General features: G+C 40.4%; 2 protein-coding genes across 3 annotated transcripts in view; one reads left to right on the top strand and one right to left on the bottom strand.

The window, feature by feature from the left end:
• LOC122971067 (neurotrypsin-like) overlaps positions 1-18,739 on the top strand; it is a 30,897-nt gene that overhangs the window by 8,829 nt on the left and 3,329 nt on the right. For both annotated transcript variants that reach the window (XM_044337512.1, XM_044337513.1), the window contains exons 3-13: positions 7,754-7,996; positions 9,254-9,392; positions 9,611-9,789; positions 9,996-10,143; positions 13,707-13,885; positions 14,277-14,418; positions 16,134-16,354; positions 17,068-17,209; positions 17,305-17,583; positions 18,108-18,230; positions 18,353-18,621. In XM_044337512.1, the coding sequence (XP_044193447.1) occupies positions 7,754-7,996; positions 9,254-9,392; positions 9,611-9,789; positions 9,996-10,143; positions 13,707-13,885; positions 14,277-14,418; positions 16,134-16,354; positions 17,068-17,209; positions 17,305-17,583; positions 18,108-18,230; positions 18,353-18,621 (2,064 nt within the window). The remainder of the gene's footprint in view (positions 1-7,753; positions 7,997-9,253; positions 9,393-9,610; positions 9,790-9,995; positions 10,144-13,706; positions 13,886-14,276; positions 14,419-16,133; positions 16,355-17,067; positions 17,210-17,304; positions 17,584-18,107; positions 18,231-18,352; positions 18,622-18,739) is intronic.
• Positions 1,337-4,470, bottom strand: LOC122971071 (zinc finger protein RFP-like). Its single transcript, XM_044337532.1, has 2 exons — positions 4,367-4,470; positions 1,337-3,142 (listed from the first exon to the last, which is right to left on the bottom strand). Exon 2 carries the CDS (start codon positions 3,138-3,140, stop codon positions 1,455-1,457), a length of 1,686 nt encoding a protein of 561 aa, XP_044193467.1. The 5' UTR covers positions 3,141-3,142; positions 4,367-4,470; the 3' UTR covers positions 1,337-1,454.

The raw sequence follows: 18,739 nt of genomic DNA, 5'->3' as shown, positions 1-18,739 counted from the left end.
TAGTCTCAAAATGATTAAAAGGATAAAAAAACAAATAAATCACTTCTAGTATTTCAATTAGATTGATTTTGCTTTTTTTTACTTGCAAATGTTATTACTATCCAGGCTTCAAATTAAAGAATTTGTGAAATTAAAAACACTTGTTTCTCATACTTCATGTCCACACGATATGTTTATAGTCTGGTGTGCTTCACTGCCAAAAAAGGAAGAAAAACACTGTTTTAAAAGCTCAAAACAAGCACGAGGGCTGCAAGAAATGTGTTTGTTTTTCTACTTGATTCTTCATTTTTGTGTTTTCTGCTGCTTTAACCATCCAATATAACAACCCCTCTACTGCTCTACTGACTCCACTAATGTAGAAACAACCATTATTAGATGAATGATGAGTATTAGATGAAACCTTTAATGCTGATTGATTTATTTTCCTAGATTTTCGCCTTGTAGTAGAACACATAGGCCCTTTTTTTTTTTCACACAAGCCATTGACTTGTCATAATAGAAGAGCACAGGTGTTACTAATAACATTAACGATGGCTGACTCCCATTCAAGTGTCCCAGTAAGCCGTGACAGCGTGACGCCTGTGTGAGTCAGCATGAACAATACCGAGACCCTGAAAACTGGAGCAGCTAAATGAAACTCAGCCATCACTCATTTTATTATTTACACCTGTGCTTTTCCTACCGGGACATGCCAAAAACGTCTTCTGTGAAAAAGCTTCGTTATGAGTTACTGCGTGGCCCAGTTCCGAGCACTTAAAACTGACGTCACGACGTGCGTCATCGTCGCAAGTGCCCGAGTGAAGGAACGTCTCTGAGGGATGAGGCAATACTTTGTGAAATCACATTACCTGCACAGAGAAACTTCTGTGGACTGTGAAATGTGAGGCTGATATTTCATTTGTAGTTTAATCAGTGTTTGTTGTTGTCATCCTGCCATCGTGAGACAAAAATAGTGCCGGTAACTGTAAATCATGCAAAGATATTCCAGTAAAGCCCGAGAATATAAATATGTGCATGATACGTCCCACTGAAACTGAATTACTTTCGGCTCTGGGTAATTATAATTGGCATTTTTTTGTACTTTAGAAGCAAAACAATAAAAATATTTGAGGAAATAATCAGCAGATTCATTCATAATGAATATAATCATTGGATGCAGCCCTACGTACATGTGTGTTTATACTTTACTTACTTTAAGATCTTTTTTTCTAATTACTTTCATGTTTTGTTTTTGTTTCTTTTTTTGACAAGGGGGAACTCCAGTATCACTTCTGTGAGCCAGCTGGGTTTCAGACCTATGAAAAGGGCTCAAAAGGTCAACCGGAAAGCTTGCTGATTTCAAAGTGAGCTAGCAGAATCAGAAAAAAATGCTTTATATATTCAGTCACTATGAAAAATACAACACAATGGTTTTTTTTGCATTCTAGTAATTAAGCCATCAAATCACTGAAGCCTCAATACGTATTATGGACAGGAACAATTATCATCGGATCCAAGTTTGAACCATATTCATTATCACAAGGATTCAAGTACGGATACAGTTCTTCAGTAAATAAACACTCCATGAATGAGTAAATATGAGTGGCTGTTTCTACATCATAGAACGATATCTGACCTCCGTCACAATCCACAAACACCCCGACCTTCTCCACTTTCCCAAAGTGCACCGGTTCATTCGGTGAACTGAAGTCCTCAAACTTATTTCCTAGGAACCAGATGGCCCAGAGTCCAGAGTGAGGACCCCGAATGAGTGCGCCTCTCTTCTGGATGGACGCCGTGGCCATTCCCAGACACCATTCAGTCTTTTTACCCACGAACACCTCGAAGTAGTACTTGCATGACGAGAAGCCTCTTAGTCCCAGAACGGCGAGATGTACAGTAAACATGTTCGGGTTCAGGTTCTGGTTAAGCCACAAACCCTCATTGTATCTCACTTGTTTGCCATCGTCTGATAAAATGAGCAGAGGGTGAGCTGTGTCAGGATCGAGCCGGACGTCCACTTCAAACCGCTGCATGTGTCTCAGCTCGGTGTCGTCCGACACGTCCGCGCCTTCGGAGGATTGATTTATTTCTGTGTTCATTTTATCCAGCAACACTCGCAGTTGAGACACTGATTTGCTCAAAGATTTGCGTATGTGCTGTATCCCCAGGTGGCGGTCAAAACTAAAAGTGGACAAGTCCATGGTGTGTGGTAGGAGGGAGGACACTGGGAAGCTCTGGAGGAAACGCACCTGGTCATCCATCTGCTTTAGATCCCTCAGATTCACCGCCGTAATCTCCAGATCAACGACCTCCCGCACCATACCGCTGATAAAACCATCTGCTTGTTCCTCTGCTGCTTTCTGCTTCTCCTCAATCACCTTTACAAGCTCCTCCTTGACCTTCTGAATCTCAGACACCAGCGCCGTCAAGTCACGCACGCTGCTTTCTATCACATCCCTGGTGTCCGTCTTGCTTTGCTCTACGGACGCCTTCATGTCTTGCACTTTCTGTAGCCTTTCCTTGATCATCTGCTGCACTTTGACCTCCGTGTCCCCCACCAGAGCCTTCCTCTCTTTGTACGCCTGCTGCACAGGAGCGACGCTGTGGCTCACGTGGCGCAAACTGGCGCAGACGTCACACAGCAAAACATCGTCCTTTCTACAAAACAACATCAGGAGTCGGTTATGCTCCTTGCAGATCCTGTCATCCAGGCTCGCCAAAGGCTTTACTAGCGTGTGTCTCTTCAGACCGGCAGCTCTGTAATGAGGCTCGAGATGAACGTCGCAGTAGGAAGTCAGACACTCCAGACAGGATTTGACAGCCTCTTGCTGGGTGTCAGTGCAAATATCACACTGTACCGTATCACCAGAGCCGGCCTGCTGTTGGTCTAAGCTCCAGATGTGAGCGTCTGTCACTTGAAGCGACATGAACTGCGATTCGAGCTCCGAAATGAAAGTGTTGACCTTGAGATCAGGTCTTGTTTCAAAAGTTTCCTTGCATACGGGGCACCGGCAGACTGGTATGTCGTTCCAGTAGCACGAGATGCAGGACATGCAGAAGTTGTGTCCGCATGGAGTAGAGACGGGTTGAGTGAACATGTCCAGGCAGATGGGACACAGAAACTGCTCCTCGGATAACAGACTGCTGCTGGACGCCATTTCTGAAAAAACAAACAAACTGTTAAATAAATATTGACACACATACACAAAGCTCGTTCTTGATCTCAACAGGGTCTATTTAGTAGCTGTTCTGGAGTTTTTGATCACACCACACTATCTTCATCAGCAGATGGAGTTGTCATAAAATTGTAGATGTTAAAATTTCCATTTTTTTCTGGGCACTTTAAAGGTACCCCGTGGACTTTTCTACCAAACAAACTTCTGTTTACGTTCAGTGTTTCTAACTAAATGGCTTTGTGTGTGTGTGTGTCCCTGAGGACTGACAGATGTGTTAAATGCATTTCTCTCTACATAAAACATTTGCAAAACCATTTAGGGAAATTTTGAAAATTGCATTGTTGAAATGTTTAAATAAAATCCTTCAGATTTGATTGGATCGTTCAAAAGTGGCTGTGGTTTAACAAAGACAGCAGCTGTAGAGGACAGTTGGTCTTCCTCATCCAGGTTGTTAGATCACGAGTTGGAGGACGAGGGAGTAACTAAACATTAACCACATTCTTTCGAAATTGTCGTTGAGGTTTGCTAACTGATTTTTACACAGCTAGCTTGTACTACCCACAATCTAACTGTCAAGTCTGGTTTCAAGTGATGACCCGGGTTTAGCTCGTCCCCCCTAATCACATTTGATTGGATACATGTATGTATATGCCCGAGATCAGGATCAATCATCAAAAATATTATAAAGTTTTACAGTGAGGGACCTTTACTTGTCATAAACTAAGAGATAACTGGCTTAAAGTCTGAAGTTACTTGGCAACAGCAGCTGACAAGAAATAATCTCACCACAATATCATGCATGTTATGATCGAAAGCTCCAGAACAGTTACTAAACGGAACTTGTGATGAGTTTTTTTTTTTTTCCTTTGTCAACTTTCCAAGGACATGAACGATCCTTTGAATCTCAACTTTCAAGCCACAATAAATCCTTAAAGAAAATGTGAACGTCTACGTTTCCATGACAACGGGGCACAAAGCATCAGCTGATGAAGATCAGGTGATGTGAAAGCTCACTAAATAAACCTCGTGGTGGGGCTACTTTGTCAACTAGACAACACATTTGTAACTGTGTCTTAGTAAACAACAGTGTTTCTCAGCAAAAAAAGGGGCTAAAAAAAGGCAGGAAGTGATATAAAACTACAATTTACAACATAGATTACACTTCTTAAGAGTGCTGGTGAAAGTTTGTCTTATCAAAAGCTGCTTACCTCTGTTGGTGTGGGTCTGTGAAAGAGAAATAATGACGAGAGAAAGAGTTTGGTTGTTTCTAAAGAAGGATCTTAACTTTCGGTTTCTTCCTGTGTCATGTTTCTTAAAGGGACAGGCGCCTTTTTCACGCCTCTCCTCGTTTGTAGTCAGAAGCTCTTTTAGGTTTAGATACTAGTCGGGTTGTTTATGGGCATTGATTCCCTGTTTCTCTCCTGTGCTTCCCTCTTCTCTTATCTTCCTCCAAATTGGACCCAGTGTATGTGTGTGTGTATGTGTGTGTGTTTCTGTCTCAGCCACTATGCAGCAAATCTGTTGGTGTATGTGTGTTAGGCTGCAAAGTGGGCATGAGGGTTGCACCACGTAGATAATTTTCCAGGACGGCCAAGCTGTGTGTGTCGAAGAGATAAGACTGGTTGGTGGTTACTGAAGCACCTCTGCATTAATCATAGTTTAGTAGCCGCTTGGCCTCAAAACCCCCTGGCAGAGAAAAAAGGAAGTACCGAAATCCACAAGAGAAAGTAGCAACACCGCAGAGGGGAAAATACTAAATTACATGTAGAAATTCACTGGGTTTTTTTTCTTCTTCTTTGCTTTCAGGGATTTTTATCCTTTCAGTTCAGTTGATGAAAGAAAAATGAAAGATAGAGGGATGTAAAGAAACACATAAGGCGAAAAAGGAAATTATAGAAGGAGGGATGAAAGAACAGATAGATGAAAAAAGACAAAAAAAAAGATGTTGATAACATTATTTGTTTTAATGTAAAATTTAAATCTGCAGAGTTATGGAAGTGTTCGACATTAAATAAACGGATGATGGGCTGCATTTATATAACACCTTTCTAGTCTTCCGACCACTACATACCGACATTAACCTGTTCACACACGCATTCATACACTGATGCCAGAGGCTGACGTGAGGTGCCAACCTGCTCATCAGCATCTAATCTAACACACACACACACACACTACTGGAGCAGCCATCGGGAGGAATTTCTGGTTCAGTATCTTGCACAGGCTGACATGTGGACTGGAGGAGTCCGGGATCGAACCGCCGATCTTCTGATTAGTGGACGACCTGCTCCACCTCAAACCGCCACCGCCGCCAAATGAGATATACTGTATAATATACACACGTATACATAGAGCCTATTATAAAGTAAATAATCATATGAAAAAGTTAAACGATACAGTTTGAAATAGTTTGGTTGGCTGAGAAATGACGGGGCGGTGACTAACAAAAATGACATTTCATAATAATTAGTTGAGTTTTAATGATTTATTAAATCATTTAATAATTAATTGATTCATTTATCTATTTATTTGTACAATCATTGATCTCATAATCTCTTATTGATTTTATTTTTTAATATTTGGGCAGGGCTGTTGGAACTATTTTCTGGGAGGGGGTGCTGTAAATATGGAGGCATAGATTACCTCACTTCTCTCATGGTGCTCCACCCTGGACAGCGCTGCCAAACAGACCAAAGGCTTTCATTTTTAATAATTTAAGAAGTATACAGCTGTTAAAGAAGCTAGAAAGTAAGATTTAGATGCTCAAAAAGCATCTTTATTATTATGACAATAAAAAAATGGTTCATATCAAAGAGGCCTGTGTCACATATGCTCATATAAATCATGAAACCTTAATAAAATCCTTTAATAAAAAGTGCAAAATCAAAAGTCATCAGTCAAAGGCCCTTGAAGGTATAAATATTTGCAGCCTATGTGAACAAGAGACCACTTCTGAATGAAGGCTGGTTATTCTCTATAGTCATAAATCTCAAAAGTAAATTGTGTGAAACAGAACATGAGGCCAAATGTAACTAAAGGAAAATAGAAAAATAGGCACCTGCAGTCAGCTCAGCTGGTGCAGGGAACCTTCAGCATATGTTGAATTAAACTTTATTAACGTGGGTCAACAGTTTTTCTCGCCAGGTTGTTAAGGAGCCTTTCTCGACTCAAGAAAGGCTTAAAGACACATTAAGTGCTTTGAGCAGGCGACATTTATCATCTCTGACAATCACATCACCGGGCTATGAAAGTATATATTCTTTATGTTGTAAGGAAACGTGACAGAAATGAAAATCATACAAATTTAAACACCGATTCTTTATTCTAAAAAGATGTTTGGTGCAGTAAAGGGAAGCTCCAGCTGTCAGACAAACATAGAGGAGTAAAAAGTGAAATATATCTTTCTGAACTGTAACGGATGAAAAGTATAAAGTCTGCCAAAACAGACAAGTGTAGTACATTTATTTATTGATTTATTTGATTAACTTATTTATACATATGCATATTTATCATATTTTAAACATTAACTCGTGTTTTTCTGCTATGTCACATGTGATATATTCACACATACTGTAGGCACATGTGGTTTTTTTAATGTGAATGGTGAGTTGTGTTGTGGTCTATGGTGGTTGGAAGTTGTTTTGATTGTTTGATTGTATATCTGTAAATAGTTCCATAAAATTTGCATTTATGGTTTTGTTTTTGGTTGTTAGACTTGTGGCATTTAAATGTTGGGATTGTTTTGTGCTTTAGATATTTCACATGTTAAAACATTCTAACAGGCACATGTGGTTTTTTTGGGCAGTTCAGAATATCATATTTCACACGTCAAAGCAAATTTTTTTGGTCTCAAGACACTGAATAAAAACAAAAACAACCAAGATGATTGTGCAAGATGATTGTGTAACAGTTCCTCCACATTTCAGAAGATACATTTGAAAACTTTAACAAACCATTTTGCACCTTTTGCACTATTTTTGCACCTCTGAACACATTAGCATGTCTTGTGTCTTTATGTGTGTTTGGATGTGTGCGGCTCTGCTTGTTATGGTCTCCAATATTATTATTTTTCAGTAATGTGTGAATTTAATAGGACGCTGCTCTATTTTTTTTTTTTTTTTGCCCTAATTTTGCTACACTTTCATGTCAGCAGTCTTTCTAAGCTTCTCTCTCACACATTTCCTCCTCACAGAGAAGATTACTGTAAGTATCTGGTCACCACCATGTTAAGTGAGAGTGGTTTAAGGTTATGGAAATTTTACCAGTTCAACATGAATCAGTGAGGGTGAAGGCATTAATCAGGATCCTGCTGTGGCAGCGGACAGCGTATGAGAATCTGCCATGTAAGCCTTTATGTTTAGATAAAATGCAGACATGGGGATAATGTGATTTCCATGAAAGCAATTCCACTCCTCTTTCCTCTCACTTCTCCCAAACTTTCCCCATTTCACTCCCTTTTACTCACATTGTCGTCTCTGACCCGAATCCTCAACATCCTCCTTTCATCCAAAACATCTTATTCCCCCATCTCTCTCTCTCTCTCTCTCTCCTCAGCATCCACTTATTCTCTCCCCTCCCTCCTTGTCTCCCTGCAGTGCCTCTGTCCTGCTCTGAGGGATTCACTGAGTTGGGATACTACAACGGCACCGTGTCCCAGACGGACTCTGGCGCCCCCTGTCTGAAGTGGACAGAGTTTCCAGACTACGTCATGCAGTACCCGGGCCGAGGGCTGGGAGACCACAGCTACTGCAGGAACCCAGATCGAGAATCCAACCCCTGGTGCTTCTTCAGGCAAAACTCTGGAGCCATCGGATGGGCCTACTGCGACTGCCACCAGGGTACGACTGTGGTTCACCAGGATGTGACTGATCTAGGACCATTTATAACATTAATAAACTTTATTTGTTTAATACTTCTCTAAAACAAGGTTAGAAAGTGTTTTACAGTGTAGAATAAAACAGATAAATAACAAAACTTTTATCAAGTATTGAGGGAATCAGTCATAACAGTGTAACACGGGAAGAATCGGGGCTGACATTAATTTGAAAATGAATTAATTCAATTATTTTTTGATAACCTGATCAATCACTCAGTCCATTGGTTCCCAATTTGAGGGTTGAGACCCCGACTAAAGGGGCCCCACAATTAATCTGAGGGGTCTTGAGATGAATAAAGGAATAAGAAAGAAGAAAATACATGTCTGCTACACAAAATGATCTTTATTTTTTCTATTTTTTGTCTAATCTTTCTCCTCTCCTCACACATCTACAATGTACTCAGTTATTATAATATAATTATAAGAAAGTACAATCACTCTGTGGTTCAACTTCCTGCAACTTGTGGACATAAACACAGATAAATATAGACAATGTAAACACCACACAGTCTATAAGAGTTCAAAGTGATGTCTTCAAACTGGTCGCAACAATCCATATAACGATATAAAACAGTTAAATGACTTAAAGCTGCACTAATCAAAAATTTAACACAGTATGAACACAATGAATCAAATGACTGTGTGTAATGTGTGTAGTCATGAAGCCACAGAAAATTCTTACTCTCTTAGCTCTACAGAGTGTTTAAATCTATTTTGAATCAGTGTTTTGTTTTATTTGGCCCACAAAGACAAAGTTAGCGACTAGCAAGTGAACACAGTGGAGCGTTGAGCAGCTAAAGAAGCAGATATTTGTCTCAGGAGGAGCTAAAAAGAGAGTGAATATTGGACTTAAATTCATCAGCTGACTGGAAACACGACACTAAATGAATGATAATGTTGCTCTTTATCTGTTAAATGTGTAAAAAGGCAACTGTTTGCTAATTTGATCGTCATATGAACTTCACAAGGTGATAATATGTGAATATAGTGTTTACAGCTTGTAGTGCTGCCCCCAAGTGGCAAAAAAAAAAAAATTAATGCAGTTTTAAACAATTAATCGTTTATCAAAATTGTTGATTTATTTCAGCACTAAAAAGAGAAGCATAATAGCATTCAGCACTGTATGTTTATGTGACTGTTGTGTTTGACTGTGTGTCATCATTTACACAGTGAGGCAGGTTTCTGAGCATTTACCTGTTTGTCTCTCTCTAACTGTCAGGTGCTGCTCGTCTGGTCGGCGGCTCGTCCTCCGGCAGCGGGCGGGTTGAAGTCTACCTGAACGGCCAGTGGGGGGCGGTGTGCGACTCTCACTGGACAGACAGAGACGCCAGTGTGATCTGCAGGCAGCTGGGCCTGAGGTAGGAGGAGATAAATACACGTCAGACGTTGCAGCGACGTCTCAGCACCTTGATATTTGCTCTTACTGGTCAAGTCAAGGGTCGAGAGAGAAAACGGGAGGCAGAGAGGGGAGAGAGAGACACAGTGAAGCACAGCAACAACAATAATAACAATAATAACAATAATAATGATATAAATATGACTAATAATAATAATAATGGTGATTTTTTATTAACAGTGACATTGGCACCGCGCTCCAGCACTCACAGTTCGGCTCAGGCTCTGGCCTTTTCCACTACGAGCGTCTGGGTTGCCATGGAGACGAGAACACCCTGAGTACCTGCCGGAGCAGGACTTTCGTCACTGGGGACTGTAACCATGGAAACGAGGCAGCAGTGGTGTGTGAGCCGCCGGAAGGTCAGTGTGACTTCCTAGACTGTCATGGCAACCAGACCTGAATAATCCCCCCCCCCCCCCCTTCACCTGAGAGAGACAGAAAGGAAGAGATTATATTTGAAGATTATTTGTTTTTCTTTTATAATGGACTGTATAGTATGTGTTATGTATTCCTACTGCAGTAATAACTATTTTTAATTACAGTAAATTTGTTTCCCTCCTCTCAGGCAGCGGCACTCCTCTGCGATTGGTCGGAGGCGAGGAAGACTTTGAGGGTCGAGTGGAGGTGTTCCACGGAGGAAGGTGGGGCTCCGTCTGCGATGACCAGTGGGACGACAGAGATGCAGAGGTGGTGTGCAGACAGCTGGGCTTCAGGTACTGCATGTACTTCAAACCAGGTCAACATCTGTGTGGTGACATTTTCAAACCAATCTCTTCTTACTCGCCCTTAAAGATCCCCTCCAGATGTGATTTATGTTGTATATAAAATACTCTACTTTGAAGAATAGTTTGTGTCTAATGTAGTTTTTTTTTCACAAAAAAGTTTAATTATCTCATTAAAATCCTTAAAATGATGCAGAATCTATGACTATACAAATATTACTTTAACTTTAACTAAGGGTTCACACATTAAATCACACTGTAGTTGTGGAGGAGACTCTGCATTAAAGTACAAGGCTGGTTATATTTAATATTTTTCTTATTATCAACAAATCCTAAACACCAAAACCAGCAATATGTTATTTCATTTTTCAATACTTTCTGATTCCCCTTCTCCGTCTGTGGCATTAAGGCCTATTTTTTCCTTCCTTAAATCTTTAAAAACAGGGTACAAATGTATTTTTATTTTTTAATTAAAAAAGGCTCAGTAATTTTCTAAATTAGCTGCAGTTTTTAGAAAATGTTACACAAACTGAAGTGCATTTGTTAGGGACTATTTTCAGCTGTGGATTAATACACATTTGTTGCATATGGATCATGTCACCTGGTGCAACGGTGTGACTCACGGATGTGTTTTTAATAGTTTCTGAGAGCTCTATGGCGCAGAGGAATAAGATATATGAGGCTCTGCGTACACAGACGATCCTTGTTAGTGGCATCAATTTTTTATTGGTTTTGGTCTTTTGATGAGATTTGTTGACTTCGGGGCACAGATGCCACCATGAGCATGAAACAGACGTCACCATGGATACCGACAGATGCCTCGCCCGCTCAGCCAGTGTGTTGTATTATGTAGTGTTGACCAGTGAATGTACAATATCCCCAAAGTGAGCATATGTGATAGATGGTTGCGAATTGAAGCCTGCATTTACTGAGATACTGGAGATACTGTGACTCTTGAAGTGTTGACGAAGCGACTGAATTTTCATGACATTTCCTCTTTTCCTGCACTTCTGTTTAGTGGTAGTGAAGTTTGATTCAGCAACGCTGGTGGAGACTTTCTGTCAGGCGGTTTTATGTCCATTTCCTCTCACCTCTTGCTGGTTTTGGGAAGGCCCTCAGTTGGAAAAACACTTCCTGTTATTGCTCAATCAAAGGTGAAGTGGAGAGAGACTGAGCATTGGACCCAAAGTGACCAGTGTCCAGTACCAGAAAGTATTTGGGTCAAAATTGGACACTGAATCAGTATTTTAAATAGACAAAGAGGAGCTGCCTCTCTCCTTTAAAGCCTAGTAGGAAATAAAATTGTGTTATTTATCTGATGCTCTTGGGTTAATAACCATTAGTGAGCTTGAAGAGTTTGGTAAAGAGAACATGGGTGTTGTTTGGATCACGGTTTTTCTCACAAAAGTGAGGAAAAAATGAGCAGGAAACACCGCGATGAAGGTTTGAATCTTTGCAGGTGTTCCCTTCGTGCAGTGAGAGACTTCAGCCCCGACAGAGGAGGCGTAGCAGAGAACTTTGACTGTCTAACAGAGATAAAGTTGTAGCTGTGAGGGGAGAGAAATTCTTCCATGTTCGACATAAAGGTTGCATTTCATCTCCTCGAACATCGAGGGACGCCTCATCATCTGTGTTTGTGCCTCTAAATAATAAATGCCCTGACACTGACGCACAGGTTCTCACACAGCTGCACAAAGGCTCTGATGTGATTTGACACTTGAAGGCAAAACTGAGTGAAAATGATTTGTTTACCCACCAGGTTTTTCCTTTTTTTTTCCCTACAATAGGTAGGTGCATCAAACACTTACAAGCTTTCTCATATTTTTTACAACAACCACCCCTCCCAGTAGGAATGTTCAGATTCCCCAAACAAATATGATTTTTTGACAACAACCATCCACCTGTTCACAGCTTCCTATGTGACAGCACAGAGGACAAAACAGTCTTTCCATCCATCTTCTACTTCCTGTATTCTGATGTCATTATTCTTCTCTAAAAATGGTCTGTGCCTCACTGTGCTTTTAACAAACCCTTTGCATGTTATTTTCAGCTTAAACATGAACTTCAACTGTACACACAGTACAGGAGAAATGTACGGACACACAAAAACATACACTTTAAAGCATTTCAGCATCAATAAATGATCACAACATGATGCAACAGCATCCTTGTACGAACTATTCATTATTTATTTGGAGTATTTCAGACATTATCTTTATTTTTAGAGTATTTTCTTTTGCCATTTCTTTGCTTTGGTTAGAACTGGGCAGCATTAAAAACAACTCAGGTTTATGTTTATGTCAGTCGGTTGTTTGGTCAGTCCACCTTTTTAGTTCAGACTGGCGTATCTCAACAATTATCGGTTTGATTGCCATTCATTTTAGTACATAAATGTTTATCATAGGATGAAACCTAATGACTCTGGTGATCTCCTGACTTCTCCTCTAGCGCCACCATGAGGTTCACATTTGCGGTTTTTAGTGAAATATCTCAACAACCACTGAATGGATCGCCATGAAATTTGGTACAGACATCCTTGTTCCTCAGGATGAATTGCAATCACTTGGTGAACTTTTCATCTAGCACCAACATTAAGATTAAATCAAAAATCATAATTTAGTGTGACTAATCTCATTCCCATCAGCCTCAGCTGTACTTAGTCTTAAGTGCTAATAGTAAATGTTAGTATACTAACATGCTAAACTAAGGTGAAAAATGCAAACATTAGACCTAAGATATTATCATTGTGAGCATGTTAGCATTAGTATTTAGCTCAAAGCAGCCTCAAAGAGCTGCTAGCATGGCTCTTTAAAGCTAGCATGGGAAAATGGTTACCATTTGTAGTTTAGTGAATAAATGTACCAAGAATTAACTGTTAATTTGACAAGAATATATATCTGTGTTTGAATTATTAAGCAGCAAATATTCTGAGTCATGGAAGCAAGTCAAACTAAAAAATCACTGGGTTAAAATGTCACCCAGTTTGAGGAACCCAGATCATTGGGTTAACTTGTAGCAATCTGTTATTTTGACCCAGTGTTACACACAACAAGCTTTAGCTAAAAACTGTCACAAATGTATTGTTTCTTGTACAAAATAATGTGCACATGACATTCAAAAAATACACAAGTTATTAACAATCAATACCAAATTGTGACATGTAAGTTTAAAAAGAGCAGAGTAGATAATAAAAAAAATGAATCTGGGTAAATAACCCAACAGTAAAATAAAAAATAACAATAAAACTGGGTCAAAACACCATTTTGTCTTGAGTGGCTTTCTGGGTAACATTAACCCAGTATTGTGTTGGTGCGATATTGACCTAAACTGGGTAAAATTTGAGCCCAGTGAATGAATGTGCGTGTTCAATCCTCACATATCTACAAATACAGTATCAGAAACTAAATGCAAGTATCAAGAATTCCTTCAGATATTTCAACAAGATTTCCAGTTTTTCCAGTTCCCTGAATCTTACAATATATCTCTGTTATAAAAAAAAGTAGAAGTTAAAGTCCCCTGTAGTCAACTTTTATGTGTGTGTGTGTGTGTTTCAGTGGTGTGGCGAAGGCCTGGTCGTGGGCTCACTTTGGTCAGGGTTCAGGCCCCATCCTGCTGGATGCTGTGAAGTGCACAGGAAACGAGCTCATCCTGGATCAGTGTCCCCATGGCGACTGGGAGCAGCACAACTGTGACCACATGGAGGATGCTGGGGTCTCCTGCAGCCCTTATACAGGTACATGTACAGTATACACACACACACACACACACACACACACACACTGATAGGCTTAAAGCTGTTATTTTTAGCCTCTGAACATCAATAAATTATTACAGTATGGAGCAGCAACATCCTCTGTGTGACAAGCAGGATTTATGAGAATTGAGAACTAACATACTGTCTCTGCTATCATGATCGTCTAACTTGTTTATATTTATATCACAAATTAATAATTAATGTGCAAATGATATAATAATGTTTAAAATATTACATGCAGGAGCTGTAAAATGTAATCTCTGGCCTTACGGCTGCATAATTGATTTTGTTTCAAGTGTATCTGCCTTTAATCACATCTACGTCCCCAAAGGAAGTTGTTATAATGGGATACAATGTGAAACTGTTTCAGACGGTGTGGTGCGTCTGGTCGGAGGAGACAGTCCCTGGGAGGGTCGGGTCGAGGTTTTCCACAACGGTGACTGGGGGACGGTGTGTGACGACCACTGGACCCAGCAGCATGCCGACGTGGTCTGCAGACAGCTGGGCTACAGGTACGGAAACAAACCCAACACACACGTTGTATTTGTAGCGTTCAAGTTGGTTCACAGTAGAAGATGAGAACTAGTTTGCTTTGGTGCAGAACTCCACAGAGATACATTTATAACAGTTACATTACATTACAATTTAATCAAAGCTTTAATCAATATGCGTCTATTACTCAAACTTAATGATATCAGTATAATTTAGTCTTCTGTTTGGAACAGCATGCTAATTTTTTTCCAAATCAAATTTCCTTTATTAAGATGACTGTAATTAAATACAGTGTTATGTAAGTAATACAGTAATATAACAGTTAACTATACAGAGAAAACATCATTTTCAACAAATCTCTCAACAAAAGGCGATTGGCAACTTTATCAATATCTAAATCAATCAAAACTATTTGTATAGCACCTTTCATGCAGGTCAGTGCAATTTAAAGTGATTTACAGATGACTTACAGGCTGATAAAACAGTACAAATTGATAAAAATGAAATAATAAAACCAATACAATATATAAAATATGATAACAATAGTAAAATAGATAAAGACAATAAAAAAAATAAAACCTCGGTCACTATACTGATTACTGTACATCCTTATTTACGTGAATGTTTTATAATTGTATTTACATACTTAACTGGAATATTTTCATAATTTTATTTTGGACTGTTGCAGAGTTTCTTTTTAACTCTAACTCTGACTAACTAAGTTATCTAAATCTAACTCTTTTTAATCTTTTTATCTAACTGCCTCCTCTCAGACACTCTGACCAGTCTCACACCAACACTGCTTTCCAAACACCAATCAGAGTAAACCAAATTATAACACAACTGGGAAGAAGAAACTAAAAGCCAAAGTAGATTAGAGCGTTATCTGACTATAAAAACAGATTATGAATCGGCAGAATATCTACTGTCAGAGATAGAAAGCAGAGACAGATCCTCACCAAGAACAAACTCAGTGATCACAAACTAGTGATCGAAAAAGGACGACACAAAAAAATCATGGCAACCAAAAGAAAACAGAATATGTGGTCACTGTTTAATAGGTGAGGTTGAGACAGAGATGCACTTCCTCCTACAATGAAAAACATTCAATGAAATAAGGAACATTTATTTTTTTAGTTCAACTCTGTAATTTCAGATTTTAAAGAGCTTAATGGCCTCTCATAATTAAAAATACTCCTTAGAGAAGGAGACGGGTCATATGTTGCTGCCAAATATGTATCAAAATGCCACAACCTGAGGGACAGTGAATGACCTACACACACACACACACACACACACACACAAACACACACACACACATTTGAATTCATTGTTACTTAGTTATATTTTATCACTACAAAAACATGAATTGTAGTAATTTAAGTTCATTCTCTCTTGCCTTACAAAATTTTTAGTCCCTTCCTGGGTCTAATTTACTGCCTTGTCATGTTGCCGTTGATTATTTGAAGAGAAACTGCAGAAACATCTTATTTCCCTCGAGTGACTGGAGTACAATTAAACAAGAATTCAGGCTTAGAGGGAAATAACACATTACTAACATTAATGATTTTTAAATATCACTTTAAACACACGACGGTTAGCTTAAAAACTGAAAAAATCCACCTGTAGTTCTGAGCGTTTGGATCTTCTTTATAATGTAAAACAACACAAAATATCACTAATGAGGTAAATCCTACTTCACAAGAGTAGACGTTCACCTGTTCTGCACCTGCAGGGGTCACACTGAGGTCGTGTCAGATGGAGCGTTCGGTGAGGGTGTCGGTCTGATCCTGCTGGACGACGTCCGCTGCGAAGGATCTGAGACCTCCCTGCTGGACTGTCGCCACGGGATCTGGGGTCGGACCGACTGCTCCCACAGTGAGGATGTCGGGGTGCGCTGCAGGGCCAGATCCAGCCAGGAGACCAACGAGGTGCCAGTTATCGCACCGTCCACAGGTAAGAAATGTGAGATGACTGAAGATGGTGGGCGGGGGGGGAACCAAAAATTCCTTGAAGCCATGGACAGCACAGGAGTAGGGTGTAGTTATCAGATTTGCAGCTAGGTAGCGTCGGCCTACAGCTTAGTGAAACTATAATTGGGACTGAAGATGACTGAAACAACAAACTATCATTTCACTGCACTGCAGAAGTTTGGTGACTGTGCATCTGCAATTAATTTTGTACCAAAAAGGGCAAACTGTCCCTGTAGAACGCTGGTCTTATACCAGACTATGAGATATTTGCTTTATACTTGTAAAAGTGTCCACTTAAGACAAATTTCTAAATATAATAACAATAAAAACAAGATGCACAAGACGTTTCTATCCATCTATGTCCCTTTAGTAGAATAAGGAATGAAAAAAAACAAACAGTTGTTGCTCCTTTCGTGTCTGTGTTTTGTCCAAAGAGTTTAAATGCCACATGTTGACAGCAGACAGAATAAAGCAGTGTTTACTGTCTCAGCACCCCAGAGGTCCTGCGTCTCCTGTAGACACACAGTCCATTACAATGAGAATAGAGGCTGAAGAAAGAGACACCAGGCTCCGGATGACATTTAGTCCTGTCAGCAGACATTTAACGCGCTCTCTGTGACTGCAGACTGCAGTATGTAGATGCACAGATATGAATATTAATAAGAGTTGTGTTTGTTTGGGGTTTTTTTCTTTCAGGTCCCCTGGTGCGTCTTGTGGGCGGCAGCAGCAGGAAGGAGGGTCGAGTCCAAGTGTATCTCCATGGTGACTGGGGAAGTATTTGTGACTCTGGATGGAATGACCTGAATGCAGCCGTCGTGTGCAGACAGCTCGGACACAGGTTAGCGTTTATGTCTGCATGAAAAAGACTTACAGAAAGAAAAAAATGGCACAAAAATATATTCATATTTTCTAATCCACGCATCTTCTCTACAGCGGTGGAGCAGTAGCAGCCGGAGGGTTCGGTCAGGGGAAAGGACCCATCCACCTGGACCAGGTGAGGTGCACAGGGAAGGAGGAGTTCCTGGGAGAGTGTCCCTCTCTGGGTCAGAGTATCCAGGGCTGCAGACGCAGGGAGGATGCAGGGGTGAGGTGTGACGTCACGCCGCAGGAGTCAGCGGTAAAAGTTAAACCGGAAGAGCTGAGCTGCGGCCTGAGGAAGCTCGGGGAGGAAGAGAGCAAGAGGAGGAAGCAAGGAGAGGAGAACATGCTCAGGTAGGATTTGGAACCATATTTTGTATTTCAGAAATCTGACACTGCATCCTGGTGACTCAAGAACTGATGATTCAGTTCCAACAGTCACATTTTCATATATATATAAATGATCTTCTGAATTCTTTAATAAGGATTGATCATGACCAGGTCATTGTCATGTGTATTTTGATATCTTCTGTTAATGCTCTTTATGTTTGATGTAAAGCATTTTGAATTGCCTTGTTGTTGAAAGCTGCTATAAAAATCCACTTCCCTTCCCTTGAACTTATCTCACATTTTGAAAGCTGTTGTCTTTGTGTGTTGCTCCAAACCTCGGTGTCAGGAGGGTCTTTCCTGATTAAAATCCTCTCGCGCGCAGAAAAAATAAAAAATGATTTCCTGCAGCAGCTCTTTTCAAATAAATAAACGAAGAAATGTACAGTCAGCATAAGCAGTGATACAATAACTCCTTGTAGGAGGAAAAAGATGTCAAAGCAGCAGATACACTTTTTTTTTGATGGTGATCTTTTCCTGTTCTGTCTCAGGACCACGTGGCCGTGGCAGGTGTCAGTGTGGCTTCAGTCCCAGAGTGAAGATGGTGGTCCTCTCTGTAGCGGCACTCTGATCAGTCCCTGCTGGGCTCTGACCTCTGCGTACTGTGTCAGCAGGTAAATCAGACGTACAGCTGAGCTTTACATCAGTTCTCACACAGGAGGAGGTGTGAAGTAATAAATCCACCTTAGGTTTCCTCTCTCGTCTGTCACTCCCTCTCTTCTTCTTCCTCCTCCAGGTTTGGCAGCGATCCGTCCAGGTACGTGGTGCGTGTCGGGGCCTCAGAGCAGACTCTCACCCCGGAGAAGGTGGTGGTTCACAGGAAGTTCAAGGGTCAGAGCGGAGGTCATGACCTGGCTTTGTTGAAGCTGCCCAGCACCAAGGGTCACTGTATGACCTTTGACCGCAACACCAATGCAGCATGCCTTCCTACTACAGATGCAGCATCAGGGGGAAGTACTCCATCTTCCTGTGTTGTCATGGTTACCGCTGGCTGGACAGGAGCAGGTATGTGTATTTAAAAATATCTTTTAGATGCAAAACCAGTGCAGAGCAGTAAAAAATGTGAAGATTTAAGATTTTATGAAACAACAACATGATGTTGATGAGAGCAGCTCTTATGTAG

This window comes from Thunnus albacares, chromosome 20, assembly GCF_914725855.1.
Source record: "Thunnus albacares chromosome 20, fThuAlb1.1, whole genome shotgun sequence".
Taxonomy (NCBI): Eukaryota; Metazoa; Chordata; class Actinopteri; order Scombriformes; family Scombridae; genus Thunnus; species Thunnus albacares.
The sequence above is the reverse complement of the archived record's forward strand: the minus strand, read 5'-3'. Positions and strand labels throughout refer to the sequence as shown.